Source organism: Aquarana catesbeiana, linkage group LG09 (assembly GCF_042186555.1).
Source record: "Aquarana catesbeiana isolate 2022-GZ linkage group LG09, ASM4218655v1, whole genome shotgun sequence".
Lineage (NCBI taxonomy): Eukaryota > Metazoa > Chordata > Amphibia > Anura > Ranidae > Aquarana > Aquarana catesbeiana.
Window position 1 is genome coordinate 192,948,030 of NC_133332.1, and position 27,040 is coordinate 192,975,069.

A 27,040-nucleotide genomic window follows, 5' to 3' on the forward strand; every position below is an offset into this window, starting at 1 on the left:
TTATGCTGTTGGTAGATACTGAGGCATTCAGAAGTGTAACCAGGCAGACTTGTAACATTCTAAAAAGCCTGCTTTAACTTTTAAAAAGGATGCAAATTTGAAAAATATTTCCAATAAATACTACAGACGTGAGTGAATGGTAAAATGTATCCTAGGGCTATGTGGTGGCTAACATTCTTGCCTTGCAGTGTAGGGACTGGGTTTGGGATACAAAGGGTGGTGCTCTTCAAAGGTCTGAGGGTTCAAATTGAAAGGGCAAAATGAAAACCCGTCAGATGGTTCAGAGTGTTCACTGGAAAAAGAAAGCAGGAAGGTGGGAGAGCCTTTATAATGTAGCGTGTATCTGTACTATATTGATGAACTAAAGAAAATGCAGGCAGAAAAAAGGAAATGAAATACCATACATTTAGTGAGGTTGCAGTTACCCTGAAGGGTGAGATATGCAACCTTCCAGAGACGGAAATGGCGAAAACCCCTGTCTCCATGCAGGTTCAGGCTGGTCGTTCTCGATACCTTGGGGGTCCTGATCCTAGATCCTTTGAGGGGCTCTCAGGCAGGTGGTAAACTTGCTGGATAGGGGGAGGTAAAAAAAAACACATCAATGGTCCGAAATGGCAAAGGTGCCCTTTGTGGTGTGTAATGATGATATGGTGTGTCTAGGGATGGATCATGTTTGATGAACATAATAGAGTTTTATTTCACTGAAAAGATGTGTTTCTTGGCTCACAACCATTGAATGGACTATTCATAGTCTTGTGAACATTTATATCTGTCTTACTTAAGGCAATGTACAATTATAACAAAAACACAGAAAAAACCTTACAGCTGTAGCATTGTCAGTTATATTTTATCATAATTATTATCAATAATATCTACTTTTCCTAATTTATTTTAACACTAACCCTTTAAAGTGGGGGTCCACCCACACCGCCCAAAAAAAAAAAAAAAAATTAAAAGCCAGCAGCTACAAATACTGCAGCTGCTGACTTTTAATACATGGCCACTTACCTGTCCCAGGGTCCAGCGATTTCGGCAGGCGACGCCGAGAACCCGCTCGGTTCTCGGCAGCTGCCGCCACCATCCTAGGTGAGGGAATCAGGAAGTGAAGCGTTGCGGCTTCACTTCCCGGTTCCCTACTGCGCATGCGCGAGTCGCGCTGCGCATCGTAAGTGGTCCCCGCTCTCTCCTGGGAGCTGTGCGTTTCCCAGGAGACAGCGCGGTGGGGACGGGAAGAGGCGTAGACTCCCATGGGAGTCTATGCCAGAAGTGTGTGCAAATACCTGTTTTAGACAGGTATCTGCACCCCCCTCCCCCCTGAAAGGTGGCAAATGTGACACCGGAGGGGGGGGTTCCGAAAAGCGGAAGTTCCATTTTTGTGTGGAACTCCGCTTTAAGTGGTTCTAAAGGCTGAAGGTTTTTAACCTTAATGCATTCTGTGCATTCGGGTAAAAAACCTTCTGAGTGCAGCACCCCCTCTCCCCCCTCCCTTATACTTACCTGGGCCCCATCTAGATCCCCATCTCCACTCCTCATAGGTTCAGTGACAGAACGTGGCTCATGAATGAGCCCACATGTGTGCTAAAGGTGCGCATCTTCACTGGTCTCACAATTCTATTACGATTATCCTGTCAACGATTCAATTCGATTCAACGATGCATCACGATTACTGCCCATGGTTTTCATCAAAAAAATTCAAGCAGTCAGAAGAACTAAATTTTTTAAATTTTATCTGTTTCCTAAAAAAGGACAACACTCTCTGCATGTAGCAAAGTCTAAACACAGCAGATAACTTATAGAGGATCTCCAGGCTCCCCCCAAAATACTAGAGGAGATGGTCAGAGACTGCAGACATACTAGAGGAGATAGTCAGATACTGCAGACATGGTACAAGAGATGTTAAAGACTGCAGACATGGTACAAGAGATGTCAGAGACTTCAGACATGGTACAAGAGATGTTAAAGACTGCAGACATGATACAAAAAATGTCAGAGACTGCAGACATGGTACAAGAGATGTCAAAGACTGCAGACATGGTACAAGAGATGTCGGAGACTGCAGACATGGTACAAGAGATGTCAGAGACTGCAGACATGGTACAAGAGATGTCAGAGACTGCAGACATGATACAAGAGATGGTCAGAGACTGCAGACATGATACAGGAGATGCACAGAGACTGCAGACATGATACAAGAGATAGACAGACTGCAGACATGCTACAGGAGATGGTCAGAGATTGCAGGCATGGTACAAGAGATGGTCAGACTGCAGACATGATATAGGAGTTGGTCAGAGACATGTCTGCAGTCTTTATCATCTCTTGTACCATGTCTGCAGTCTCTGACATCTCTTACAAGAGATGGACAGACTGCAGACATGCTACAGGTGACGGTCAGAGATTGCAGGCATGATGCAAGAGATGGTCAGAGACTGCAGACATGATACAGGAGATGGTCAGAGATTGCAGACATGATACAAGAGATGGACAGTGACTTCAGACATAGTACAAGACATGTCAGAGACTGCAGACATGGTACAAGAGATGGTCCGAGACTGAAAGACATACTACAGGAGATGGTCAGAGACTGCACACATGATACTGGAGATGGTCAAAGACTGCAGACATGATACAAAAGATGGACAGAGACTGCACACACGATACAAGAGATGGTCAGAGACTGCAGACTTGATACAAGAGATGGACAGAGACTTCAGACATGGTACAAGACATGTCAGAGACTGCAGACATGGTACAAGAGATGGTCCGAGACTAAAAGACATACTACAGGAGATGGTCAGAGACTGCAGACATGATACAAGAGATGGTTAGAGACTGCAGACATGATACAGGAGATGGTCAGAGACTGCAGACATGATACAAGAGATGCACAGAGACAGCAGACATGATGCAAGAGATGGACAGAGACTGTGGACATGCTACAGTAGATGGTCATAAATTGCAGGCATGATAAAAGAGATGGTCAGAGACTGTAGACATGATACAGGAGATGGTCAAAGACTGCAGACATTATACAGGAAATGGTCAGAGACTGCATACATGATACAGGAGATGGACAGAGACTGCGGGCATGATACAAGAGATGGACAGAGACTGCAGACATGCTACTGGAGATGGTCATAGATTGCAGGCATGCTACAAGAGATGGTCAGAGACTGCAGACATAATACAAGAGATGATCAGAGATTGTGGACATGATAAAAGAGATGGTCAGAGACTGCGGACATGATACAAGAGATGGTCAGAGACTGCGGTCATGATACAAGAGATGCTCAGAGACTGCGGACATGATACAAGAGATGCTCAGAGACTGCGGACATTATACAAGAGATGGTCAGAGACTGCGGACATAATACAAAAGATGGTCAGAGACTGCGGATAGTGTCCCCATAACATCCCCCAAAACGACAACCTATGCCATTTAATTAATTATGGTCTATGTATGTCTTAGTGATTGATTCACATCACATTACAACTTCATCGATACCTTTTTTTGTATGATTTATGGTTTTGCTCATCACTGCCCCACACATGCAATGCATGACAAAAACCATAAATCATACAAAGAAAAGGTATCAATTAAGTTGTGATGTGAATCAACTACTAAGACAATAACACATACATAAATCATAATTAATGAAATGACACGGTCACTTTAATGTTTAGGTCCACAATCAATTCACCATCATGTTTATTATTTTATTACGGTCATAATTTGGCAAATTTGCACATAATGGTGCATCGGATGTTTACTAATTTAAAGCGGACCTTCAGTAATTTTTTTCAACTTTCCATCTATTAAATCTTCTGACCTTGTTGTTTTAGCTTTGGATAGTAGTTTTTTTTTTTCTGCCAGTAAATACCTTATACAGCGCCTTCCTGTTTCTTGTCTGGTAAAAAGCCTAGGCTTATGACATCATGCAGAGCTCTCTCTCTTTCACTCTTGTGAGAGTTTGCCAGGAAGGGAGGGGGGATGAGTCATAAGAGGGCCAATGAGAGCTGCAGAGCTGGAGGTGTGTGTCTGTGTAAATCCAGGAAGTGAACAGGCAGCAGCTTCAGCTGCCCAAAGTTAAAATGGCTGCAGCCAGACTTAGTGGAGGGAGATTTCTGCAGCATATTTGGCAAGTACAGAATCACTGTATATATAAAATATTATGCAAAGTGTTTGGAGGAAAGCTTCAGAATGGCAAAGATGTTTTTATTACAAAATATGTGAGCAGACTGCAGTTCCTCTTTAAGTACCTGATGAAGATGACAGACTGTGCACTGGTCTCCTGCTGCACGCAGCAGCCTGTGAGGAGGACAAGCCTATGAGTAATCCACTTAGGATGCTGGCCTGGCTTGCTCAGGTCTCCTGCTGCCCGCAGCAGCCTGTTGTGAGGAGGGCGGAGGGCAAACGCGGCACGCAGACTCTATCCCGCAGCAGCCTGTGTGACAGTGAGCCGAGGAGGAGGACTATCTGGGGACCAGGAGCTGGGGACACTCGCTCCATGTGTCTCGTCTCCTCTCCTACAGCAGCCAGCCCAACACACGGCGATGCCAGGCAGCTAGGGATGACGTCAGCGGGAGGCAGGAAAAGAGGGCGCGGCTAACGCCCACAGCTCAATTCGGCTCCGTTCGGCTGCTTTCAGATCAGAGGCAGGGCGTGCAGATAACGTCATCTGAAAATCTATTATGCCGGTTGTAGCATTAATGCCGTATCGCGGACAGCTGAATCGCGATGCATTGATGCCGAGATTAAATTCAACACCCATAATGTGTGCCCCCATAGTAAGCTGCTTGCTATGGTGGGCCCTTGGCAGGGGGGAGGAGTCAGAAGCGCTGGTGGGGAATCCGAGAAGGGGTGGATCAGGGCTGCTCTGTGCAAAACCATTACACAGAGCAGGTAAGTATGACATGTTTGTTATTAAAATATATATATATATATATATATATATATATATATATATATATATATATATATATATATATATATATATATGGGTTTACACTCATGTTAAGCCCTGATTCATACCTGAGTGTTTTGTAGCTTAAAGCTCTAAGCTCCAAAATGCTCAACAAACAAAGTCCAATGTTTTTCAATTTGACCCATTTGTACATGAGTGTTCAGGTGCCTGTAGCTCAAATTCTAAAGCTAGGAAAGGTGCATGAGCTACTCTTGAAGCAGAATGAGGCTTTTGAGTCCATAAACTTTAGTTGTAGAGTCTGAAAAAAACATATGAAACTGCTTGAAAATGTGCATTTTTCAAGCCTAAGCAGTCATCTTCTCCTTCTAGTAACTAACTTTCCAACTCAGGGCATTATTTGTGTTTCTCACTTGTGTATGTGAACCAATGTCAAAAGTTGAATTTCAAGTTGAATCATGTGGAGTCTTGTGTTTACTACATTTGAATTACTTGCTTTGCATATTGGTAAAAACCATATGTTCTACTCTAATGTGGCTAAAGTGTTTTTTCCCCATACAAATCAATGGAAATTCCAAAATGTAAGTCAAAAGAAGGTCTGAACAGCCCAAACTGATCCTAAATGCACAACATTTTTCAAATAAGGCAACATGACTATGAATCCCTCTAGAGAATCAGTCACATCAGACACTGCTTCAAAGGAGCTTACAATCAATTGTCCCAGGTAAAGTCATACAGACTAGCACACAATGTAGGGCCAGGTTGGGCAATTGTTCATTGACCTCCCAATGTGTTTATTTTTTCTTTTAGTATGAATCCATATTACTTGTAGAATATCCTACAAACCTTTGTAGATTATTCAGACTTCACGCAGATAGTGTGCTTTTGGGTTTCTTCATGCGTAGGAATTTTTGTTTGTGTTCGTAAAAAAAATAAACTCTGCCCTGTTTTCTAGCTCTCCACTTTCATTACAATGATTATACATTCCTGTTTATAAACTTGTCTTGCATACACACGGTCACACAAATGTTGTCGGAAATTCCGATCCTCAAGAACGCGGTGACATATAACACGTACGACGAGCCGAGAAAAATGAAGTTCAATAGCCAGTACGGCTCTTCTGCTTGATTCCAAGCATGCGTGGAATTTTGTGCGTCGGAATTGTGTACACACGATCAGAATTTCCGACAACGGATTTTGTTGTCGGAAAATTTGAGATCCAGATCTCAAATTTTGTTTGTCGGAAATTCCGACGGAAAATGTCCGTTGGAGCCTAAACATGGTCGGAATTTCTGACAACAGGCTCCCATCAAACATTTGTTGTTGGAAATTCCGACTGTGTGTGCGCGGCATAAGGGTGGTTCTGACCATTCCTGTAAGAGAAGACATTCTTCCACTGACCACCAATGTGAGATGCATTTTTGCCACTGATCCTCCAATATTGGTTGAGTAGGGGTTCTCCAAGACCAGAAAATTATTCCTCTATGGAAAAAAGGTTGAGAAAGACTGGTTTAGAGTGACCATTCAGGTTTCATCTACTATGTGGGAAAATTACACAAGCAATCGAATTGGTCTGTATGTACAAAAATGTGTTTTTGTTCCGGGCTCCTCTTCTCCATTTGTTTTTTAAATAGACCCAATATCACAGGCCTTTTATTGCTATGACTGCCCATTAGATTATGTGATATCTTTTTATACACTAGGTATGGGTACAACAGAGGTTTACATTTACGCACATTATGAAATAGAAAATGGTTTGTGACTTAATGTACCTTGATCACAATTTTTTCCCAACATTTTGTTTAGACTTTTGTTTAGAGTTTTTCCAGCAATCATTAATGGAATATGCAGTTCTGGAAAGATCAATAATTTAATTATATCTAAAGACAAAACTTTTTTTTTTTATATTTTGAAGAGAGTAGGCAATGTCTTTTTTTTATGGTCCATATCCTGATTGGAAGAAATTAATTTACTTCCTGTCCTGGAGATTTAACAGAAAGTTAGAGGAAACTCCCGTATGAGGTTTTTCTCATAGAGAGTTGTCCTTAGGACAGCTGTTCCCATCATATGATTTCTCCTCACCAATTGTTCCGGTGACAACTGCAATTTTGGGGTTTTTCATCTCTTTCTCTCCATGACAATGGTCACCAGGACAAATAGGGAGGGTGAATTTACCTAGCTGGGACACATCAATATTAAAGTGACATTAAATCTTCATTTTTTTTTAAATTAAATTTACAAACATGGTATACTTACCTGCTCAGTGCAATGGTTTTTCACAGAGCAGCCCCGATCCTCTTCTTCTGTGGTTCCCTGCCAGCGCTCCAGGCTCCTCCTTTTCAGCAAGTGCCCCAATGGAAAGCTGCTTTCCACGGGGGCACCTGTGCATGCTTGCTCCCAAGGCGCCCTGTCTGCGTCTATTGACACAGAGCGCGCGGCTCGCTCTTTTGGCACAGCATTTGATTGACAGTGGGTGGAGCCAATGGCTGCCCCAGCTATCAATCTGCCTAGGGAGGAAGAAGATGCGCAAGATGCGCCGCTGCTCTCATGCACATCGCTGGATCAGGTCAGGCTCAGGTAAATATAAGAGGGGGATTTTGCAGCACAGAAGGTTTTTCATCTTATTGCATAGAATGCATTAAGGTGAAAAATGTTAGAGTGTTGCTAAATCCAGGACACTGCCTTCACCATATCCGGTCTCCCACAGTACACAGAACATGGAAATGCAATTATTTTAGTAAATATAAACTGCTAAATACCATTTCTCATTAGGAGTTAGAACAGTCTTGTGACTTCTATTAGTGTCTGGTTAAAGCTTGTAGGAGGAGTTTTCATTCTCCCCTCATTGTCCTATAAGGCTGCATGACCCCTGACCCTCTGTCTGGACAGTGCTGATTGGCCCTGTGCTGATCACATGCACTCTCCCAAGAAGACAAAAAACTCTCTAGCAATGCGCACCAATCTGAGCGTGTGCAGCTTGTCCACTATGATCTGTTCTATAAGGAGATGGGTTGGGGAGAGTGGAAGAAGAGAAGGATCAGAGAAGACAGACTCAGACAGCCTTTTTACACAATGCAGAGGTTCTACAGTGAGTATAACAAGCATGTTTTACTGCATATACAGGCTGATTTTACTGTTGTGGGTTTAATAACACTTTAAGGCTTCAGACCCACTTTAACTTGAGAGGGGCTCTATTCCTTCCGCACTCTACTCAAAATAAAAAAAACAGTTTTGCCCCTAGATACACGTTAGGCATCAGTAATTATTATAACGTGTCTTTGAAAACCTCTAACAACAACTGTAAAATGTTGTCAGAACTCTGCTTTGTACATATAGTTAGGCACAATGCTGTACACCGACTGGAATCAGACGTAGAATGATGTGTCTTGACATAAAACAGCAGGTTTTTTCCCAGTATACTGAGAGCCAAATAAATAACATGCATTGTTACACTGACTGACCTGCTTTCTGCTCTCAGGCCTATGAGCTGACTGTGTAAAACCTGTCTATGCAGCAATTCTACGGAACATGCCCCTCTCTCATTACTTGGCCTACAAAGGCAACCTGATTAGAGATCTGCTGTAGCTGTAGTTCTTGTCCCCAACCCTGTTACTAGTTATTTTATATGCAGTGCTTTGCCAAAGAGAAACACTGAATATAATTAGTGTATTTCTGCGGCAGGATTTGTTACAAGATAAGAATTTTCAGATTAGACCCACTACAGCTAAAAATGTAAAACGCGTATAACGTAATTAAAAGCCTTTGTGGGTACGTATGAAGAATGGCAGAACTCGTTTTCTAAAAATCTTGTATTTAACAACCTGTGCTAAAAGAAGCCAACTTCCAAATATATTTAATTATTCTAAAGCTCTGATATTACATAAGTAGCTCTATAAGCTCATTACCTTTGCCTTTGCTGATATATAGTTCGGTGAGCCAATATCTCTAGTTTTGGTCATGTACAAAATCATTATTCTGTTGACACAGTGCAGCTTTTCATGTTCTCTGTAATGACTGTTAATGTGTGGGTTGTATCAAAAACATGATTTTAATGTGATATACGTTTATTGTATATCACATTAGAAATGATTCAGTATGCTGGAAAATCTAGAATTTTATGGCAATATTGTCTAAAAAGCAGCAGTTGGCAAAGTCATGAACATTTCATTCAGCAACAAACTGAGGACAGCAGTTCACTATCTCACTATTGATGTGAACGGCTTTAAAAAGGATCTTCATTTTTTTTTAAGTCAGCAGCTATAAACACTGTAGATGCTGATTTTTAAAAATCCGGTACGTCTCTTCTTACTGCTGCAGGTTCCCGGCACAGCCATCTTGGATATTGCATGTAGTGAGCAAACCAGTGGTACTTGTCTTCAGGGGCGTTGCTAGGTCTGCAAAAGATTTGGGGCTAGAGCCCATAGCAGCGGTCACCAACCTTTTTGCAGGCCGGGGGGGGGGGGGGGGGAGGAGGTAGGCCACGCCAGTGGTAAGCAATTTTACGCAGGCAATGGCTGGTGTTGGCACTTCAATCATCATGGCACCATGGTTGATATGGTGTCAGGGTGATTGAAGCACATTGTTTCTATTGTTACATTCTAATATATAATGAAGTGGTTCAACTCACCATAATGCGGAATCAGTGGGAGCCCTGGGCGTGTCACTTGCCACATCTTCTGCCACCAAATGCAGCGTGTTACTTGCCACCCTCACCTGTCACCAGATGCAGCATGTCATTTGCCACCGTCGCCTGTCAGCACATGCAGAGTGTCACTTGCCACCGTCGCCTGTCACCAGATGCAGCTTGTTACTTGCCACCATCACCTGCCACTAGATGTGGATTGCCACGTCACCTGCCACCGGATGTGGTTTGTCAATTGCCACGTCACCTGCCACCATTTGCAGATTGCCACATCACCTGCCACCATTTGCAGAATGTAATTTGCCATGTCACCTGCCACCTGATGCGGATTGTCACTTGCCACGTCACCTGCCACTAGATGTGGATTGTCACTTGCCACATCACCTGCCACCAGATGTGGTTTGTCACTTGCCAGGTCACCTGCCACCATTTGCAGATTGCAACATCACCTGCCACCATTTGCAGATTGTCACTTGCCACGTCACCTGCCACCTGATGCAGATTGTCACTTTCCACGTCACCTGCCACCATTTGCAGATTGTCACTTGCCACGTCACCTGCCACCAGATGCAGATTGTCACTTGTCACGTCACCTGCCACCATTTGCGGATTGTCACTTGCCACGTCACCTGCCACCATTTGCAGATTGTCACTTGCCACGTCACCTGCCACCTGATGCAGATTGTCACTTGCCATGTCACCTGCCACCATTTGCAGATTGCCACATCACCTGCCACCATTTGCAGAATGTCATTTGCCACGTCACCTGCCACCTGATGCGGATTGTCACTTGCCACGTCACCTGCCACCAGATGTGGTTTGTCACTTGCCAGGTCACCTGCCACCATTTGCAGATTGCAACATCACCTGCCACCATTTGCAGATTGTCACTTGCCACGTCACCTGCCACCTGATGCAGATTGTCACTTGCCACGTCACCTGCCACCATTTGCAGATTGTCACTTGCCATGTCACCTGCCACCAGATGCAGATTGTCACTTGTCACGTCACCTGCCACCATTTGCGGATTGTCACTTGCCACGTCACCTGCCACCATTTGCAGATTGTCACTTGCCACGTCACCTGCCACCTGATGCAGATTGTCACTTGCCATGCCACCTGCCACCAGATGTGGGTTGTCACTTGCCACGTCGCCTGGCACAAGATGTGGATTGTCACTTGCCAAATGATGTGGATTGTCACTTGCCATGCCAGCCAGTGCCATCAAATGTGCATTGTCACTGCATTGGTGCCAGGCTGGCAGCACTGGTCCATTTAGTAAGGGCAGGTGAGCAGTGATGCGGGATGGGCAGTCAGAGATGATGTCATCTCGCTGCTCCCCACTGCACTCCTGACATTGAAGAGGCCCGGCGCTGTTAGGGCGAAAGATTGCTGATGTGTAGCGGGCGGAGAGTGATGATGTCATCTCTGCTCATCCATCCGCTCTCTTCTCTCATCCGCCTCTCTCATGCAGCCCCCACGCCCGCCACAGCTCCGGCCCGCTGGTTAGGCAGGGACCCTGTGGCAAGAGACTCAGGGCTGTGGGCCCCAGATTTGGGGCTATAGCCCTAATAGCCACCCCCTAGCAATGCCACTGTTTGTCTTTTTGATTAAAGTTCCGCTTTAACTTGTGCTGTCAGTGCATGGTGAACTCTTAACAAGGTTTGAAAAAAATGCCATGCATTTGCAAGCTGTTATTGCAGAGTCTTAAAGCCTCACCTTACCAAACTCATTCTTGAAGCCATACATGGATCGAAATTCAGCCGGCTCAGCAGAGACTGTCCGAATTTTGAGTCATATATGGGCAGGCTTGTTGCACTGATCGACTTCTGTACAACCTGCCTGTTGGGTTTTTCGGGAATGCCGCCGACTGTAGTTGAATGAAAAAAAAGATAAATGTATGCCCCCCCATAGCTCCCCTCTCTCTCTCTCTCTCTTAGATATGCTGTGTATATACTGTGTTATATATATAAAATATTGTCAGCTCTGTTTAGTATTTTTTTTGATGGCTAGTTGAAAGAAAGTGTACCAGGGTCCACCTTTGTATTGTGTTGTATATTGCCTTTTTTTTTTTTTGGTTAAGGTTTCAAACGGGGATGGACTTGGGTTATAAGTGCCAACTAGGGTTGCCATGTCATCCGGTTGCCAACCCAATCAGCTGCGGTGAGGGAATTCCCTTGCACACAGCTGCAAAAAAACAAAAAAGGGGCAGATATGCTTGTGACGTCATTGATTTAATACGGCCATATGATTGGGTTCTGGATTCAGCTGAACATAGTATTGGATTGAATCCAGGCCTGAGCCCATCCCTCAGCCAAAACCTGCCACTAGGTATAAACTGATCTGAGTGGCTGCTTTGGCTGCTTTGGTTGCTTGTTCCTATTTAGTGCAGACACACACTAAGGCCCCTTTCACACTGGGGATGGCGTCGGTGTCGGCAATAAAGCGGCGCTATATTTAGTGCCGCTTTACCGTCGTTTTAGCGGCGCTATTCGGCTTCTAGCAGCCAAAAAAGGGTTAAAACCGCCCGCAAAGCGCCGCTGCAGCAGCGCTATGCCAGCAGTATAGCCGCGCTGCCCCATTGATTTCAATGGGCAGGAGCAGTGAAGGCGCTCCTTCACCGCTCCAAAGATGCTGCTAGCAGAACTTTTTTCAATGTCCTGCCAGCGCACCGCTCCAGTGTGAAAGCCCTCGGGGCTTTCACATTGGAGAGACAGCAGCGGCTGTTTCAGGGCGGTTTGCAGGAGCTATTTTTAGCGCCGTAGCGCCTGCAAAACGCCCCAGTGTGAAAGGGGTCTTAGGGGTTTATTTACTTAAGGCAAATCCACTTTGCACTGCAAATGAATTTGGAAGTGCAGTCGCTGTAGATCGGAGGGGGACATGCAAGGAAAATAAAAAACATTTATGCTTGCACATGATTGGATGATAAAATCAGCAGAGTTTCCCCTAATTTCAGAGCTTCCTTTCAGATCTGCAGCGATCTACAGCGACTGCACTTGCAGTGCACTTGTAGTGCAGAGTGGATTTGCCTTTCGTAAATCAACCCCTGAAAGTCTTCAGCTGCCCTGTAAAGGTTATGTCTGGTCTTCTGATGTGGTGCTCTACTTTTAAAGTGGAACTAAACTCTCTAAATCAGCATTCACTGTTTTAAATCCTTATGCTGCTAGCATTAGTTAATAGAAAGGTATTATATATTTACCTGTTTAAAACTTTTTTTTTTGGCTGCTTCTTGGTTTCTGGCCTAGGCCAAAATGATATCATACATCCCAGAAGTCTTCATGGACATTTTTTTTCTTTTTTCTTTTTAATATATTGCAGTTTATCAGTCTTTAGGTGTTGCTACAATACTTTTCTTCTTTAGGCTTTTTTCCCTCTGTTGTTACCTGGTGATCTAGCCACTAAGACAACACCTCCTGTATTAGAGTGCTCCCACTCTGGGTGACAGCGGTACTGTCAGTCTGGGGGAGGGGAGTGTTGGATGTACTACCAGATTTAGATACACTAAAGAACTGAACCCAAACCTCAGCTCACACTGCAGTTACACAAGCGGTTACAGGATTTTTGCAGGAAAGCTTGTTCTGCTGAAAAACAACAGACTTACTGGCTGGATCACTAGATAAAAATGAAAAAATAAAGCTTAAACAAGAAAATGAATATGCAGCCATCACATCTAAGAATTATTAGGCCGCAATATAATAAATGTTTGCTTTTGGGTTTAATACTGCTTTAACCTCCCTGGCGGTTTTCCCGAGTGTGGCTCGGGGTTAAATTTCAGCACCATTAGCCGTAACCCCGAGCCACACTCGGGATTGCATTGCAGGATCCCGGTGCAGGTTACTTACCTTGTCCCCAGGATCCTGCGATGTCCCCCCGCTGTGTCCGCGGGCTCTGTCCTCCGCCCGAAGCCTCTCTGTGCCGAGCTCCGTTCCCTGCAAGTGTCGCGACGCACTGGGCGGAGCCCGGCGGCAAATTCAAAAAAGTGAAAAATCATAACACATACAGTACACTGTAATCTTACAGATTACATTACTGTATGAAATCATTTCACATCCCTTTTGTCCCCAGTGCTGTGTTCAATGCCCTGCATGCAGTTTTATATTATATATACTGTTCTTTCTGCCTGGAAACTGGAGATTGTCCATAGCAACCAAAAAGTGTCCCTTTACGTCAAAAGTGGTTTTAGACCAGCTAGAAAACAGCGATAGTAAATTAGAACACTTGCAGAATTGAGCGATAGTGAATTGTGGGTAAACTCATTTTATTATTATTATATTATTATTTTTTATAATTATTTATGTTTATTTATTATATTATAATTTATGATTTTGTGTTTCAAACTTTATCATACCCGGGATATCTACTAGACTCTTGTTTGTACAGATTTAAGTGTGTTATTGCTAAGAATTACAGGCCTACATTATAAAACGCCACATTTCTATGCAAAATAATTGTACCGCTTTGAGACGCACATAATCATACCTCCAGGGAGGCTACGGTAAAAAACATGTAGAATTTGGAACCATTGTAAGACAGATTAGTTGGGTTACTTTGCTGGCTTGTTAGAAAGTGGACTGGGGACCTTCCATTCTATTGTTTTGTATACATTATTTTATATACATAATTTTTTTCAATGATTTTAGTACTACCCCCATTAAAATATGCTCTATAGCTGGTCTGACTTACTGAAGACCCGTAGTCTATGTAGTGACTGTAATACTGTAAGACTGTAATGTGCTGAATGGCAATTTGGTTGATTTACTGAAACTAGAGAGTGCAAAATCTGGTGCAGCTGTGCATGGTGGCCAATCAGCTTCTAAGTTCAGCTTGTTCAATTAAGCTTTGACAAAAAAACTCCCCCGGAAGCTGATTGGTTTCTATGCAGAGCTTCACGCGGTTTTGCACTCTCCAGTTTTAGTAAATCAACCCCATTGTGTAGTGCACAGCTGTTACATAAGGGTGCAGCTTAAAATTTAGTGAACAATCACCAACTTTTTATAGGAAAGAACTAAGTGCTGACAGTGCCTGTAAAACAATAACTAGTCTATTCTATTTGCCACCTAACATTAGTATTTCCAAGTATCATGTAGCCCCTCCTATTATTTCAGTTTGATGATTGGAATTTAGTTTGCCCAGGAAGCCATATTATGGAATGTTGTTAGGTCTATGCCAGTGATATTTGTAAAAATGGGTAAAATTATCTGATACAATTTTTTTAAAAATATTGAGTGTCCCAAACAATGGATACACAGTTTGAATGATTATAAAGTCAGTATGTATTACCATACAGTTAAAGAGGTTGGAAACTCACCGAATAAAGATAACAAAAAAAAGAACACCTGCAAGACAAAGGCATAATGAGCTAGTATGCATTGCATACTAGCTCATTCTGAAATACTTACCTTAGAACGATGCCCTGCAGTGCCGCTCGCACTCCACTCCCATGGCCGTCATCTTTCCCGGAGTTACTTCCGTGTTCACGGCTCCGGCGCTGTGATTGGCCGGAGCCGCGATGATGTCACTCCCGCGCATGCGCGCGGGTGCCGCCGGTCACGGCACGGGTCCTGAAGAAATGGCACAAGCGGACCGTTCCTTCAGTACGCTGATGATGTCCGTGGCAGCGTATATAGTAAATATCTCCTAAACGGTGCAAGTTCAGGAGATATTTACAGTACCTATAGGTAAGCCTTACTATAGGCTTACCTGTAGGTATAATTAAAGAGGAAAACTTTACTTCCTCTTTAACTTTCAAATTTTAAAATCAATGACATAAATGTATTTTTTTTTTGATTAGCGCCTGTTCTCAAACCAATAAGCATTCTGGTCCAGGCATTGCTGACATTGAGAAGCACTGAAACGCAAACATCAAGAATCTTTTTGTTTGCTATTTGGGCACATTCTCTTTTAATGACTACTCATAATTCGTCCATGGTTGCTGGTTTTTTAGCATAAACTTTTTATCTTTTAAAAATCCCCATAAGAAAAAGTCCAGTGGCGTTAGGTCTGGTGAGCACCGAGGGTATTCTACTGAACCTCTTCACCCAATCCATCTATTCGGCAGATTCTCATCAAGATAGGCCCTTACATCACAATGGTAGTTTGGGGGCACCCCATCTTGTTGGAAATAAAAGTCCTCATTTCCAAAATCTTCTTGAATACATGGATGGCAGATTCCAGCAGCAAGTTCAAGTAAATGACACCAGTTACAGTACCATCAAAAAATAATTGTCCAATCATTCCATGCCCTGACAAGCCACACCACACCATTACTCCGGGTAAATTAACACGAAGTTACTCCATAATGTGCAGATTCTGAGGTGCCCATTAAGTGCAATTGTGGCGGTTGATTGAACCAGACACTAAAGCCTCGTACACACGGTACGATTGTTGGCAGGAGATTGTCTGTTGACAGACTGTTGTCCTAAAATCTTATCGTTAGTAAGCTTCTTTTGACAATTGTTGTCCAACTTTCTGTCAACAAATGTTGGATGGCAGGCTAGTACATTTTCGGCGGACAACGGTTTGACAACAGATTTTCGTATGGTCAGTACACAAATCCGTCACACAAAAGTCGAAAGTACAAACACGCATGCTCGGAATCAATGCTCACCAAACACGAAATTAACAGAAGGGGCCCAAAGGGTGGCGCTCAAGAGCTGAAATTCCTCGTAGTACGTCACTACGTTCGTATTTGTGGCACGACAATTGTGTAACATTAGTATGCAAGACAAGATCCTGACACACGCCCTTAACCTCCCTGGCAGTTTTCCCGAGTCTGGCTTGGGGTTAAATTTCAGCACCATTAGTGGTAACCCCGAGCCACACTCAGGATTACATCTCAGGATCCTGGTGCGGTATACTTACCTTGTCCCCAGGATCCTGCGATGTGCCCTCGCTGTGTCCGCGGGCTCTGTCCTCCGCCCGAAGCCTCTCTGTGCCGGGCTCCGTTCCCTGCGAGCGTCACGACGCACAGGAGCAGAGCCTGGTGGCAAATTCATAAAAGTAAAAATTCATAACACATACAGTACACTGTAATCTTACAGATTACAGTACTGTATGAAATCATTTCACATCCCTTTTGTCCTCAGTGCTTTGTCCAATGCCCTGCATGCAGTTTTATATGATATATACTGTTCTTTCTGCCTGGAAACTGGAAAATGTCCATAGCAACCAAAAAGTGTCCCTTTACATCAAAAGTGGTTTTAGACCAGCTAGAAAACAGTGATAGTAAATTAGAACACTTGAAGAATTGAGCGATAGTGATTTGTGGGGAAATTTATTTTATCATTATTATATTATTATTTTTTATAATTATTTATATTTATTTATTATATTATAATTTATGATTTTGTGTTTCAAACTTCATCATACCCGGGATATCTACTAGACTCTTGGTGGACAGCTATAAGTGTGTTATTGCTAAGAATTACAGACCTACAATATAAAACGCCAAATTTATATGCAAAATAATTGTACCGCTTTGAGACGCAAAAATCTGAAATAATCATACCGCAAGGGAGGTTAAGACAAAAATCAGACGCTTGGTTGGCCAACAATCGTACTGTGTGTACGAGGCTTAACTATAAAAAAAATTCATTTTATGTATCTTATTTTTAAATATGAAAATGAACTCTATGGTAAAAAAATACTGAGTATTTCATTTAAACTGTATATACATTTTTGTGACACCATGTATGTACCCATTTTAATGCATTTCCACAAATGTTCCTTTAATAAAACAGCCCCGAGATGTTCATCTATATTCTGGCCCCAATCATACACATGTCCCTCGTTTCCCTGGTCTTTTCTTGTTTATGTTCCTTTTACCCTAGACAACTGCTTTTACTCCTTGCCCCAATACACATTGTCATCCCCTGCACCCTCTTTTAGTGCCCTTGTTCCCCCCAGCTCATATAAAAAGGTGCTTTGTATGCATTGCAGAAGCTTCATCCATCTTATCAAGCCCACTGTTGCCTTGAAAAAAGGATTAATCGCCATCCTTGGTCGCAGCTTCCTGATTGACAGCTAAATCCCTATGCCTCCTGCTTAGCATGCGTCCAGCCCGCCTCGCATGACACTGCCACTGCCTCTCTCACAGAGCCGCAGCAGCACCAGAAGCAGCTTCTATATCTGTGGAGGGCTCAGCTCATGCACAGCCCTATCTGCACGGAATCCAATTAAAATGCAAGAGAGACACTGAGACACACGCAGCTCTACTCTCTTCTCTTTTCTTCTGCTAGAGATTTCTGCATTTTCAAGTCCCAGCAGACATCCCCCCCTCTTTTCCCTCTATAAGTGGTTGGAGCAAAGACGTGAAAAAAAAAAAAAAAAATCTGAATTAAGATTAAAGAGGGGGAACAAATTACAGTGAAGGGGGAAAGAGAAACCTTGTGTCCCCCTTCTACTCTATCATGGTGGATGCATGGACAGTTTTGCAGAGCAAAGATTGACACCTCCAAATCTTCCAGCCCCCCGCCTCGACCATTACAATGTGTTGCACTGCACTATGACCTTGGATGTCCAAACTGTGGTGGTATTCGCTGTGATCGTGGTCTTGCTGCTGGTGAACGTGATTCTTATGTTTTTCCTGGGCACTCGTTGAACGGATTTCTCCCTCCGAGCCATCGGCAGGAGCTTGCAAGAGAGCACAATACAGTACCGAGCTCGCATTGCAACTGAGCCTCATCATGGACTCACTGTGATATGTATGACGTTGCTATATTATCTCTGCCTAAATCTTTTTTTTTTTTTTAGTGTCCTATTAAACCCTTTCACTGCCTGAGGGGCCTTGCAGCACATTGCCTAGCAATGCATCGTCACCCTTTTGGTGGTGAGGGTTAATGTTTCTGACCAGTGTAAAGTCTCAGTGTTCTCGGTGTTCCATGCGTAGTATAGGACTAAAGAATGTTGGAAATACTTAGTCATTCTACCTTTTTTACGTTTACTTTTTAAATGGTAAAATCATTTCTTTAATCAACGTGTCCTAAATGGTTATTTAGACTGTTAGAATGTTGCTGTTAAGAATCTTATGTGTAATCGTCTTCTGCATCGTCTTCTCCTGTTAGAAAATATTTCTTAGCAATACAAAGTAGAATTATAATGCTGAAAAAATCATTTTAATAGGACTGTGCTAACCGCTTTGATAATGAGTGAAGTGCAGTAAGCCGTAGCAGCCAATCAAAATGTGCTTTTCATCAGAGGAAAGCTTCTAGAACAGTGAAAAATGGTATTTGCTTGGTTACCATGTGTTTCTGCACTTTTCAGATTGTATTTTGCGTCATAAAATAAACTGGAAGGACTCTGAGGGGTTAATAGTAAATTGAGATGTGACAAGCAAGAGAGACTTAAGGGAGCATATAAAAAAAGTTATAGAGATGAGAGAAAATGGTGGCATCTTGAAGGGTAGAAAGGCATAATTGTAATAAGTATAATATTTAAGCAATGCAATAGAAGAGAAAGAAGCAAGAATTATGTCTGTAGATATTTGCCCTGAATTCATAGTATATAGAGAATGAGACTGGGTGCCAGTGATAAAGGGCCGTTGTGTTTTTATCAGTCAGAGGTGATTGGATCTGGAATTGTGTTTTTATTTAGAAAAGCAGTGCAGAGCTTTATCTTAGCTCAGGACACAGCGGGGCTGCGCAGGGTCTGTGACTCGAATCCGAAATGCAAGCCTTATCAGCACCCCCGCCAACTCTTTGCTCTGCCTTTTGTATCGTATAAGGTGGCGCCTAAACTATCTAGTCTTAATGGCCTTTTAAAAAGGATTGACTTGTACTGGGGTATTCTGTGAATGTATAAACATGGTTTAAGCTGCCAGTGCCAGCCACAGTTTCTTGTTTTATGTGTCTTCTTGTAGCCATTGACAAGACCATAAAAGATTGTCTTAAACAGCATTTCTTTTTTTAATGTGAATGCTTTAGCTGTGTTAAATATATAAATCATTATATGACAGCAGAAACCGTTTGACTTACTTAAAATTGTGCATATAGGTATAATCAAGGCCAAGAGTTGGCAGTATGTACTGTATGTATTATAGAAGGGGTTTCCAAACTTTGGGGGCCAGTTTACTGTCCTTCAGACTTTAGGGGCTTGTGGTCAGTGGGAGTTGAATATGTCAGAGCATCAGTGAGAGAAAACAATTCTTCAGGCTTGGTGGTCATTGGGAGTACAAAAATTTCATAGCATCTGTGGTCGGTAAAAGGAGAAATAGTGCCCCAACATTGGTATTAGTGGGAGAAATAGTGCCCCATCATTGGTATTTGTGGGAGAAATAGTGCCCCATCATTGGTATTAGTGGGAGGAATAGTGCCCTATTATTGCTTTTAGTGGGAGGAATAGTGCTCCATCATTGGCATTAGTGGGAGGAATAGTACCCCATCGCTAGTGTTAGTGGGGGGAATAGTGCCTCATCACATGTATTAGTGGGAGAAACAGTGCCCTATCACTGGTGTCAGGGGGAGGAATAGTGACCCATCATTGGTGTCAGTGGAAAGAATGGTGCCCCATCATTGATGTCAGAGGAAAGAATAGTGCACCATCATTAGTATCAGTAGGAGAAATAGTGCTCCATCTCTGGTGTCAGTGGGAAGAACAGTGCCCCATTGTTGGTATCAGTGGGAGGAATAATGCCCCATCACTGGTAGTAGGGAAAGAATAGTTCACTACCAGTAGTAAAAGTGGGAGGAATAGTGCCCCATTGTTGGTGTCAGTGGTAGGAATAATGCCCCATCATTAGTGTCAGTGGGAGAAATAGTGGCCCATTGTTGGTGTCAGTGGTAGGAATAGTGCCCCATCATTGGGATTTAGTGGCAGGAACTATGCCCCACTGTTTGTGTCAAAGGGAGGAATGCTTCATATCAATGGGAGTGCCCCAAGGGCCAGGTAAAGGCTGGCAAAAGGCCACATCCGGCCCACAGGCCGCAGTTTGGAGACCACTGTTTTATAGAACCCATTTTATTAAAGTTTTGGTTTCGACAGAAAGCCAAAGGTGAGGGTTGCATACTTGTTTATTGTAGTAAGACTAAATATATATTTCATTGACATGTATGCGTATGTTTTTCATCATTTGCCTTTGAGACTAATATATTTTGACACCTGTGATTTTCATATTTTTTAATAGTTTCAATATTCTGTGCTTAGACAGTATTTTTCAGTAATATGTTTGTCACATTAAAGGTAAAAGAGAATTATGGACTTACAAAAAAACAAACATTTATACTCACCTAGGTGGATGCAGCATCATTCAGATGCTGCATCTGTCCCCCACCGCCTCTGCAGTGAGAACTGAGTGATCAAACACCATTGATCACTCAGTTCTCCCCCTCCGCTCTGAGCAGAGAGCCATGACTGTTAGGCAGGCCATACAAATTTTTTCCTGCAAACATGGAAAATTTGCATGATTCCCCCATCAACACACAGTTTTGACAGGGGAATCAGCAATTGTTTTCTCCCAGCGGGGAAAGACAGGGATTATCGCTAACGGCTATAGCAGCCGCTAGCAATAATCGCAAGAGAATCTGTCAGGCTGGTTGTACCCAAGCTGATCAATCGATCAACTTCGTATATTTAGCCTGCCCATTAACGGTTTGATTTGACCGTGTATGGTCAGCCTTAGTCACCTGCTCTCTGCTCTGCCCCTCCAGCGCTCACTGGAGCACTGGGCTGTCAAGGGGGTGGGAGCGGCTGGCTCAGGCTCTCAGCAGATCACCGAGAGGCTGAGCCTGGTGCTGGTCCGGGCATCTGGGTGGATCCCGAACATATGGTCAGGATCTTTCCCAAGCCTGGACCCGCAGAGTGATGTCAGCTGACAGTGGACTTTAGCCCGCTGTCAGCTGAAAATGGAAGGAGCTTTGGCTATACATCTTCTTTAATAAGGGTGATTCCTAGGCTGTTGGGGGTCGAAATAAAGACTTCTAAAAAGTACATCAAAACTTGACAAAAAAAGTCTATTACTTTGCATCTACAGCTCGGTATCCAAAAAGGTCCATATACTTTCCATATTTGCCATCCTTCACTTTTTGAAATCTCAAACAAAACTTAGATAACCTTTGTTTATTGCAAACTATGCTAAATTTTAAGATATGCCCATTTTGAATTAGGACAGATTCAGATTTTTTCACCAAAGAAGTAGTCCCCTGCTTTTTCATTGGTAGTTTTTACTATCTTGCTAGACTATGGCCATCCATTTGGATACAGTAGCATACAGAGCCCAATAGCAGATTCCCTCCTCATTCATTGAACTCCAGGCAAACAGCTTAATACACACAAGAAGTACATATATATATTTATATATATACACATGACCGGAATTAGCTTGCACTGCTCATTCCAAACAATCAGAAATCATAGGGAAAAGGGCAATTTAGAATGCATTAACGTAAAAACCAAGAAGGTTTAGAATCCTTTTAAGTAGTGGTTGAGTATGGATTTTTTGGGAGAATAAGGATATAACTTTAAGTATTGCTTACAGGTCTTGTCCCTCCCCCAGTCTGTGACTGGACAGTAAAGGAGAAGCAGCATCCTGATTGGATTATTCTCTGTCACACAAATCCCTCCTGGTAATAGCATGCACCTTGATAGCACATGAGCACTGCAGCACAAAACTGACTGGTCCCTAAGGCCGGGGCCATACACAGTTCATATCTGGGCCGGTTCAAACCGTTAATGGGCAGGCTGACTGTACAATCGATAACTTGGGTACAACCAGGCTGCTGGATTCACTTCCGATAATCGCTAGTGGCTGCTATAGCCGCTAGCAATAATCACGACAATTGCTGATTCCCCTGTTAGCACTGTCTGTGTTGATGGGGAAATCATGCAAATTTTCATTCCTGCAACCCATGGTTGCAGGAATGAAATTCGCACCGTGCATGGCTGGCCTTAAGCTACTTTTTTTCTGTCCCAGTCTGGGCTCTGCTATCAGGGCTACAGTTAGAAATTATGGGGCCCCATAGAGCTTACCTGACAGGGCCCCCTTCCCCTGGCTGAAAGTGATGGCGGACATAGATTTATCAGTCCCTTTCCCTGTAGCCTCAGCTGCACAGGTGAATGATTAGGAAGCGCTCCGAGGCTTCCTGCTCATTCATAAACGGAAGCATAGTAAACACAGTTTACTATGCTTCAGTGATGAATGAACACAGGAGTGATTGTACCGATGTTCATTCAAGAAAGAAAGGGGCCAGTAACCTGACATATCTACTCTCTTTCCCTGCTCTCTATCCCGAACCATCCCTCTGTGTGCCTGCAGCAGCTGCCGATGAGAGAGGAGAGAAGGGAAGGTGGCAGCACTGCGGGGGGGGGGGGCACACATTGGGGCCCAGATAGCAGATGGAAGGGGCTCATGTGCTAGAACCAATCCCCCTGCAGTGCAGCCAGAAGGGGGAAAGAAGAGTAGAAGCGGGCAGTGCTGCAGGGGGAGGCAGAAGATCGGTGTCTTTAATAAGACAATACAGTCAAGCCTCTTGCGCAGCAGGTGCCCAGGCCCCCCCTTTTAAAGTGATGGAGCTCAGGCCCAGTACAGGGAGGCTGGCTGTACTGCCTTATTAGTGGCCCTGTCTGCTATACAGGGGATTGCAGAAGGGTGATAACAAGTCAAATTCAGGTACTTACACTGTTCACATATAAAATAGTCATTTAATGATGTATTAATGAAAATAAAGCTGCATTCTTTTTTTATTTTATTTTTTTATCTGTCCGGAGTTTAGCTTTTAGCGGAAAATAAGAGGAGATAACTAATCAGGGGTAAGGATATCCTATATGATTGCAGCATAGCTCAAACACATTACATTGGTAGCTAAGTGCAGCAGTTGCTCTGAATATATGGCTTAAATATATGCAATAACAAGTTGGAAGAAGATGTTTTGAAAACCATACCATTGTAAGCTATTTTTATGCCTCACGGCGCTACGATTCACTCTTGTAAAGCTTGCTTTAGTCTTACTTGGTTTATATTGATTTCCCTGAAAATGAAGTACCAAATTAAATATGATAAGCTTTATACAAGCGACAGAGGCGAGTAGTAACATTTTCACATGTGGTGGCTGTGTTAGGTTGTAGCTAATAAAGCAAATTGATAAAGAGTCTGCCCACAAGCTGTGGATTTTAGTTTGCTTTACGTTTTCTATTTTTTACTCGCCATTAAGGACAGCAGCCATTGCAGATACAGCCAGGCCTTGGGTTTTGTTAGCTGACTGTAGTCATGGTAATAAGTTGCCAGCTACCTGATCTGAAAAGTGTTCAGCAGAATTATAATCAACTGCATCTTGACTCTTGTTACCTGATGTTCTCCGTGAGTCAGATTGCGGCAGGCAAGTATTCAATATTTTAACTGCTTTGAAACCACAGCGATACTTTGAAAACCATATGGCTGTGTGATTCAAAGAGGTCATAGAGCTGATGATTGCAGACAGGTTAAACACAGTAAGGTATGTAGGCATTTTAACATATATTGACTGCAAACTGTCTGTTTCTCGATAAGCTAGAATCACATGCAGAGTAGCATTGATGCAGAGATTTAGTCTTCCTCCGTGTTTTTTTTTTTTCCAATGTTTTTATTGCATAATAAAATTAAATAGTTTGGAATGAGATTCCTAATTTAGCATTTTTAATGGTTCACACAAAAAAACAGACATAAATAGGTCATCCTATTTTTTTTTCCCCAAGCACGTGATGTATGAATTGCTTCAAAGGTAAATCTGCCTGGACTAATGCTCTTATCTAGTTATGGCAGACAATTCTTTAAATCGTCATGTATCATCGATTATTGTGACATTGTTTTCAATGCATGATAGAGCGGGTTGTTTTTTAAAAAAAATGGAGGAAAAAAAAACACAACTGAAAGTATTGCCCATTGCAGCTGTCTGATTTTTGCTATTGCTTTTATAGTTTAGACTAGGAAAAGAAAGCAAGATCCAGAATTAAACAGACACTTTTATGGTTCAGATAAGTCAGAAAAGCATTTTGTTTTTAGTGGCAGTTTCGTTGTAGATTGTATCATTGGTATGTAATGATGGCTTTGGTTTCACAATCATGAATATTAGTTGAGTGCTGCATGCAAATCTCAAGGGTTCTTGTAAAAAGGGAGTTTAGTCCCACCCTCCTCACTCCTGAGCCTCCCTATTGGACAGTTAGCCTGTCCATCACATTAGAAGACCAATAGGGAGGGTTAAATTAGACTTTTACCTGAAAAATTTAGATTTGCATAAAATTAAGATATTTTCACCTCTTGATTCACTGAACATTTTGGCATGCAGTTTTACTAGAGGTAATCACTGATTATACTTTTTTATTTTCATTCTGTGTTCAGTTTTAATTTCCCAGATTTGCGATAGGCTTACTTTAAATTTGAAAAAAAAAAAACAGCTGTTGGTGCTGCAGTGAATTCATTCATTGTGATTCTCATCACACCACAGTCAGTCACTATCCTCGCTTTTCTTGTCCAAGGCTTTAGGTAATGTATTAGTATCCTGAGCTGTAGATATTCTTCTGTACCTGCAGTGTTCTTCAAAGCTCCCTGTATCAATTATGATCATGAATGATCATTTTTGTCATCAACTGTCCCAATTTTCTCAAGACACTCCCATTTTCTAAACACAGGTACATGGATTTTTTTTTTTTTGTCTTAACCATAAAGAGGTTAAAGGGATTGTAAAGTCAGAAGATCTTTTATCTTAATGCTTTAAGATAATTGCATTAAGATAAAAAAACCTTCTGTGTGCAGCAGCTGCCCCAGCACCCCCTAATTCTCACCTGAGCCCCCTCTCTGTCCAGCGATGTCCATGAGTGTCTTGGCAGTCTGGGACTCTCCCTTCTGATTGGGTGAAACACAGCAGCAGCACCATTGTCTCCCACTGCTGTCAATCAAAGTCAGTTAGCCAACCAGGAGAGAGAGGGGGCGGGGCAGAAACACAGCTCCATGTCTAAATGGACACAGGGAGCTGTGACTCAGCTCGAGTGCCCCCATAGCAAGCTGCTTGCTGTGGGGGCACTCAACAGGAGGGAGGGGCCAGGAGCACAGAAGAGGGACCAGAGAAGAGGCGGATCGGGGCTGCTCTGTGCAAATCCACAGCACAGGGCAGGTAAGTATAACACGTTTGTTATTTTTATAGAAAAAAGAGACTTTACAATCACTTTAAATCCTGAAAGTATTTGGCAGTGTGCCCTCTTGCATTGCTTGAAGTGGATCTCGGGAAAAAAACTTTTTTGGTTTTCAGTAGAGAGAGATCTCTAGAAATAATCTTTGGCAGGTTTCAACTGCTTTCTGTGTCACCAATGGGGAGATGTCCCCTTACTGTCTGATTTTTAAAGGTGCCAAGGCACAGGCTGGCCATTCTGCCTATAGCAAAATTGGTTTCATTTATGGAGCAAAAACAGCTCATATGGGCTCTCGATATGGCTACCCCTTCTGTCTATCAGGATCCAAAATATTTATACGTGCAAATATATTGTATTGTCCTTTAAAGGCTTTCATATGCCATAAGAAATATGGAATAACAGAAATTGGTTTGCATGCAATAATTGGATAAAAGAAGGCATAGATTAGCGTTTTTTTTGTCAAGTAGCTGTATTTCTAGCAATATACCATGTTGTTATCACTAATGTAGCGAAATATCGAGCTTTGCATTTGCTTTAAAATAAAAAAAAGAAATATTTGCTTCTGCTATAAAAAATCTGTACAGGCTAGTACACAGGGAGCGCCTGCCTATCTCTTAGCGGCACCCTGAAAACCCTAGAATCTGTATATATAACCTGCATTATCACAGCACAAAGCCAGTCCACTGTCAAGCCTTTGTGTATAAAAACTGGGTTTCCCTTTATTAAAAACTCATCACTGAATGTAATTGTGCATAATTAATACTCTAAGGGCCAATTTATTTTGTATATTGTGTGGCTGCTGGTGAGCACTTTGAAGGGCTGCAGTGCATTGTTAGTTTTTTTTGTTTGTTTGTTTTAGACTTTATCGAAATGTCATATAAAAATGAGATTTCATTCATCTTTATGCACCACAGTGTGTTGCAGTGCGGTGTAACATGTTACAGCACTGTGCTGTGTAAAATTGCAGCATGTCGCACTCTTTTTTCAGCACACACCAGCACAGTGTATAGATGTGAACTGACATGGTAGGATAGAATGCCTTGTCTATGTGTTGAACTGCTTTGAAAAACCTTGCCAGTGGAGCCCAATGTATATAGTGTAAATGGCCCCTAACTTAGTGATAATCAGTTGATCCATGTGTGATGCCACTGCTCCAAAGTACCCTGTGGAAAGGTGAAGCCTGGTAGATGGCTTCCATTCCACATAATGCACAAGCTGAAAATATCTGGCTGCACACAGGTGATGTTGACGAAATCCAATAGGTTTAGGGAGCATGCAGAGAGGACACCCAACAGCTGGTGTTTGTTTAAGGGGGGAGGGCAAACGATGCACCCACAGCCACCCCCCCCGGTCAGTCTGGTCCTCACTTACCCCACCTATGGCG

General features: G+C 42.8%; 2 protein-coding genes across 3 annotated transcripts in view; both read left to right on the top strand.

The window, feature by feature from the left end:
* ARHGEF9 (Cdc42 guanine nucleotide exchange factor 9) overlaps positions 1 to 27,040 on the top strand; it is a 653,254-nt gene that overhangs the window by 252,452 nt on the left and 373,762 nt on the right. The window lies entirely within an intron of this gene.
* LOC141108161 (uncharacterized) lies at positions 17,638 to 18,163 on the top strand. Its single transcript, XM_073599471.1, has one exon. The coding sequence runs from the start codon at positions 17,984 to 17,986 to the stop codon at positions 18,161 to 18,163; it is 180 nt and encodes a 59-aa protein (XP_073455572.1). The 5' UTR covers positions 17,638 to 17,983.

Bases quoted from the DNA above. Each gene is read 5' to 3' on its own strand.
- LOC141108161 (XM_073599471.1), top strand. From the start codon at position 17,984: ATGGACAGTTTTGCAGAGCAAAGATTGACACCTCCAAATCTTCCAGCC.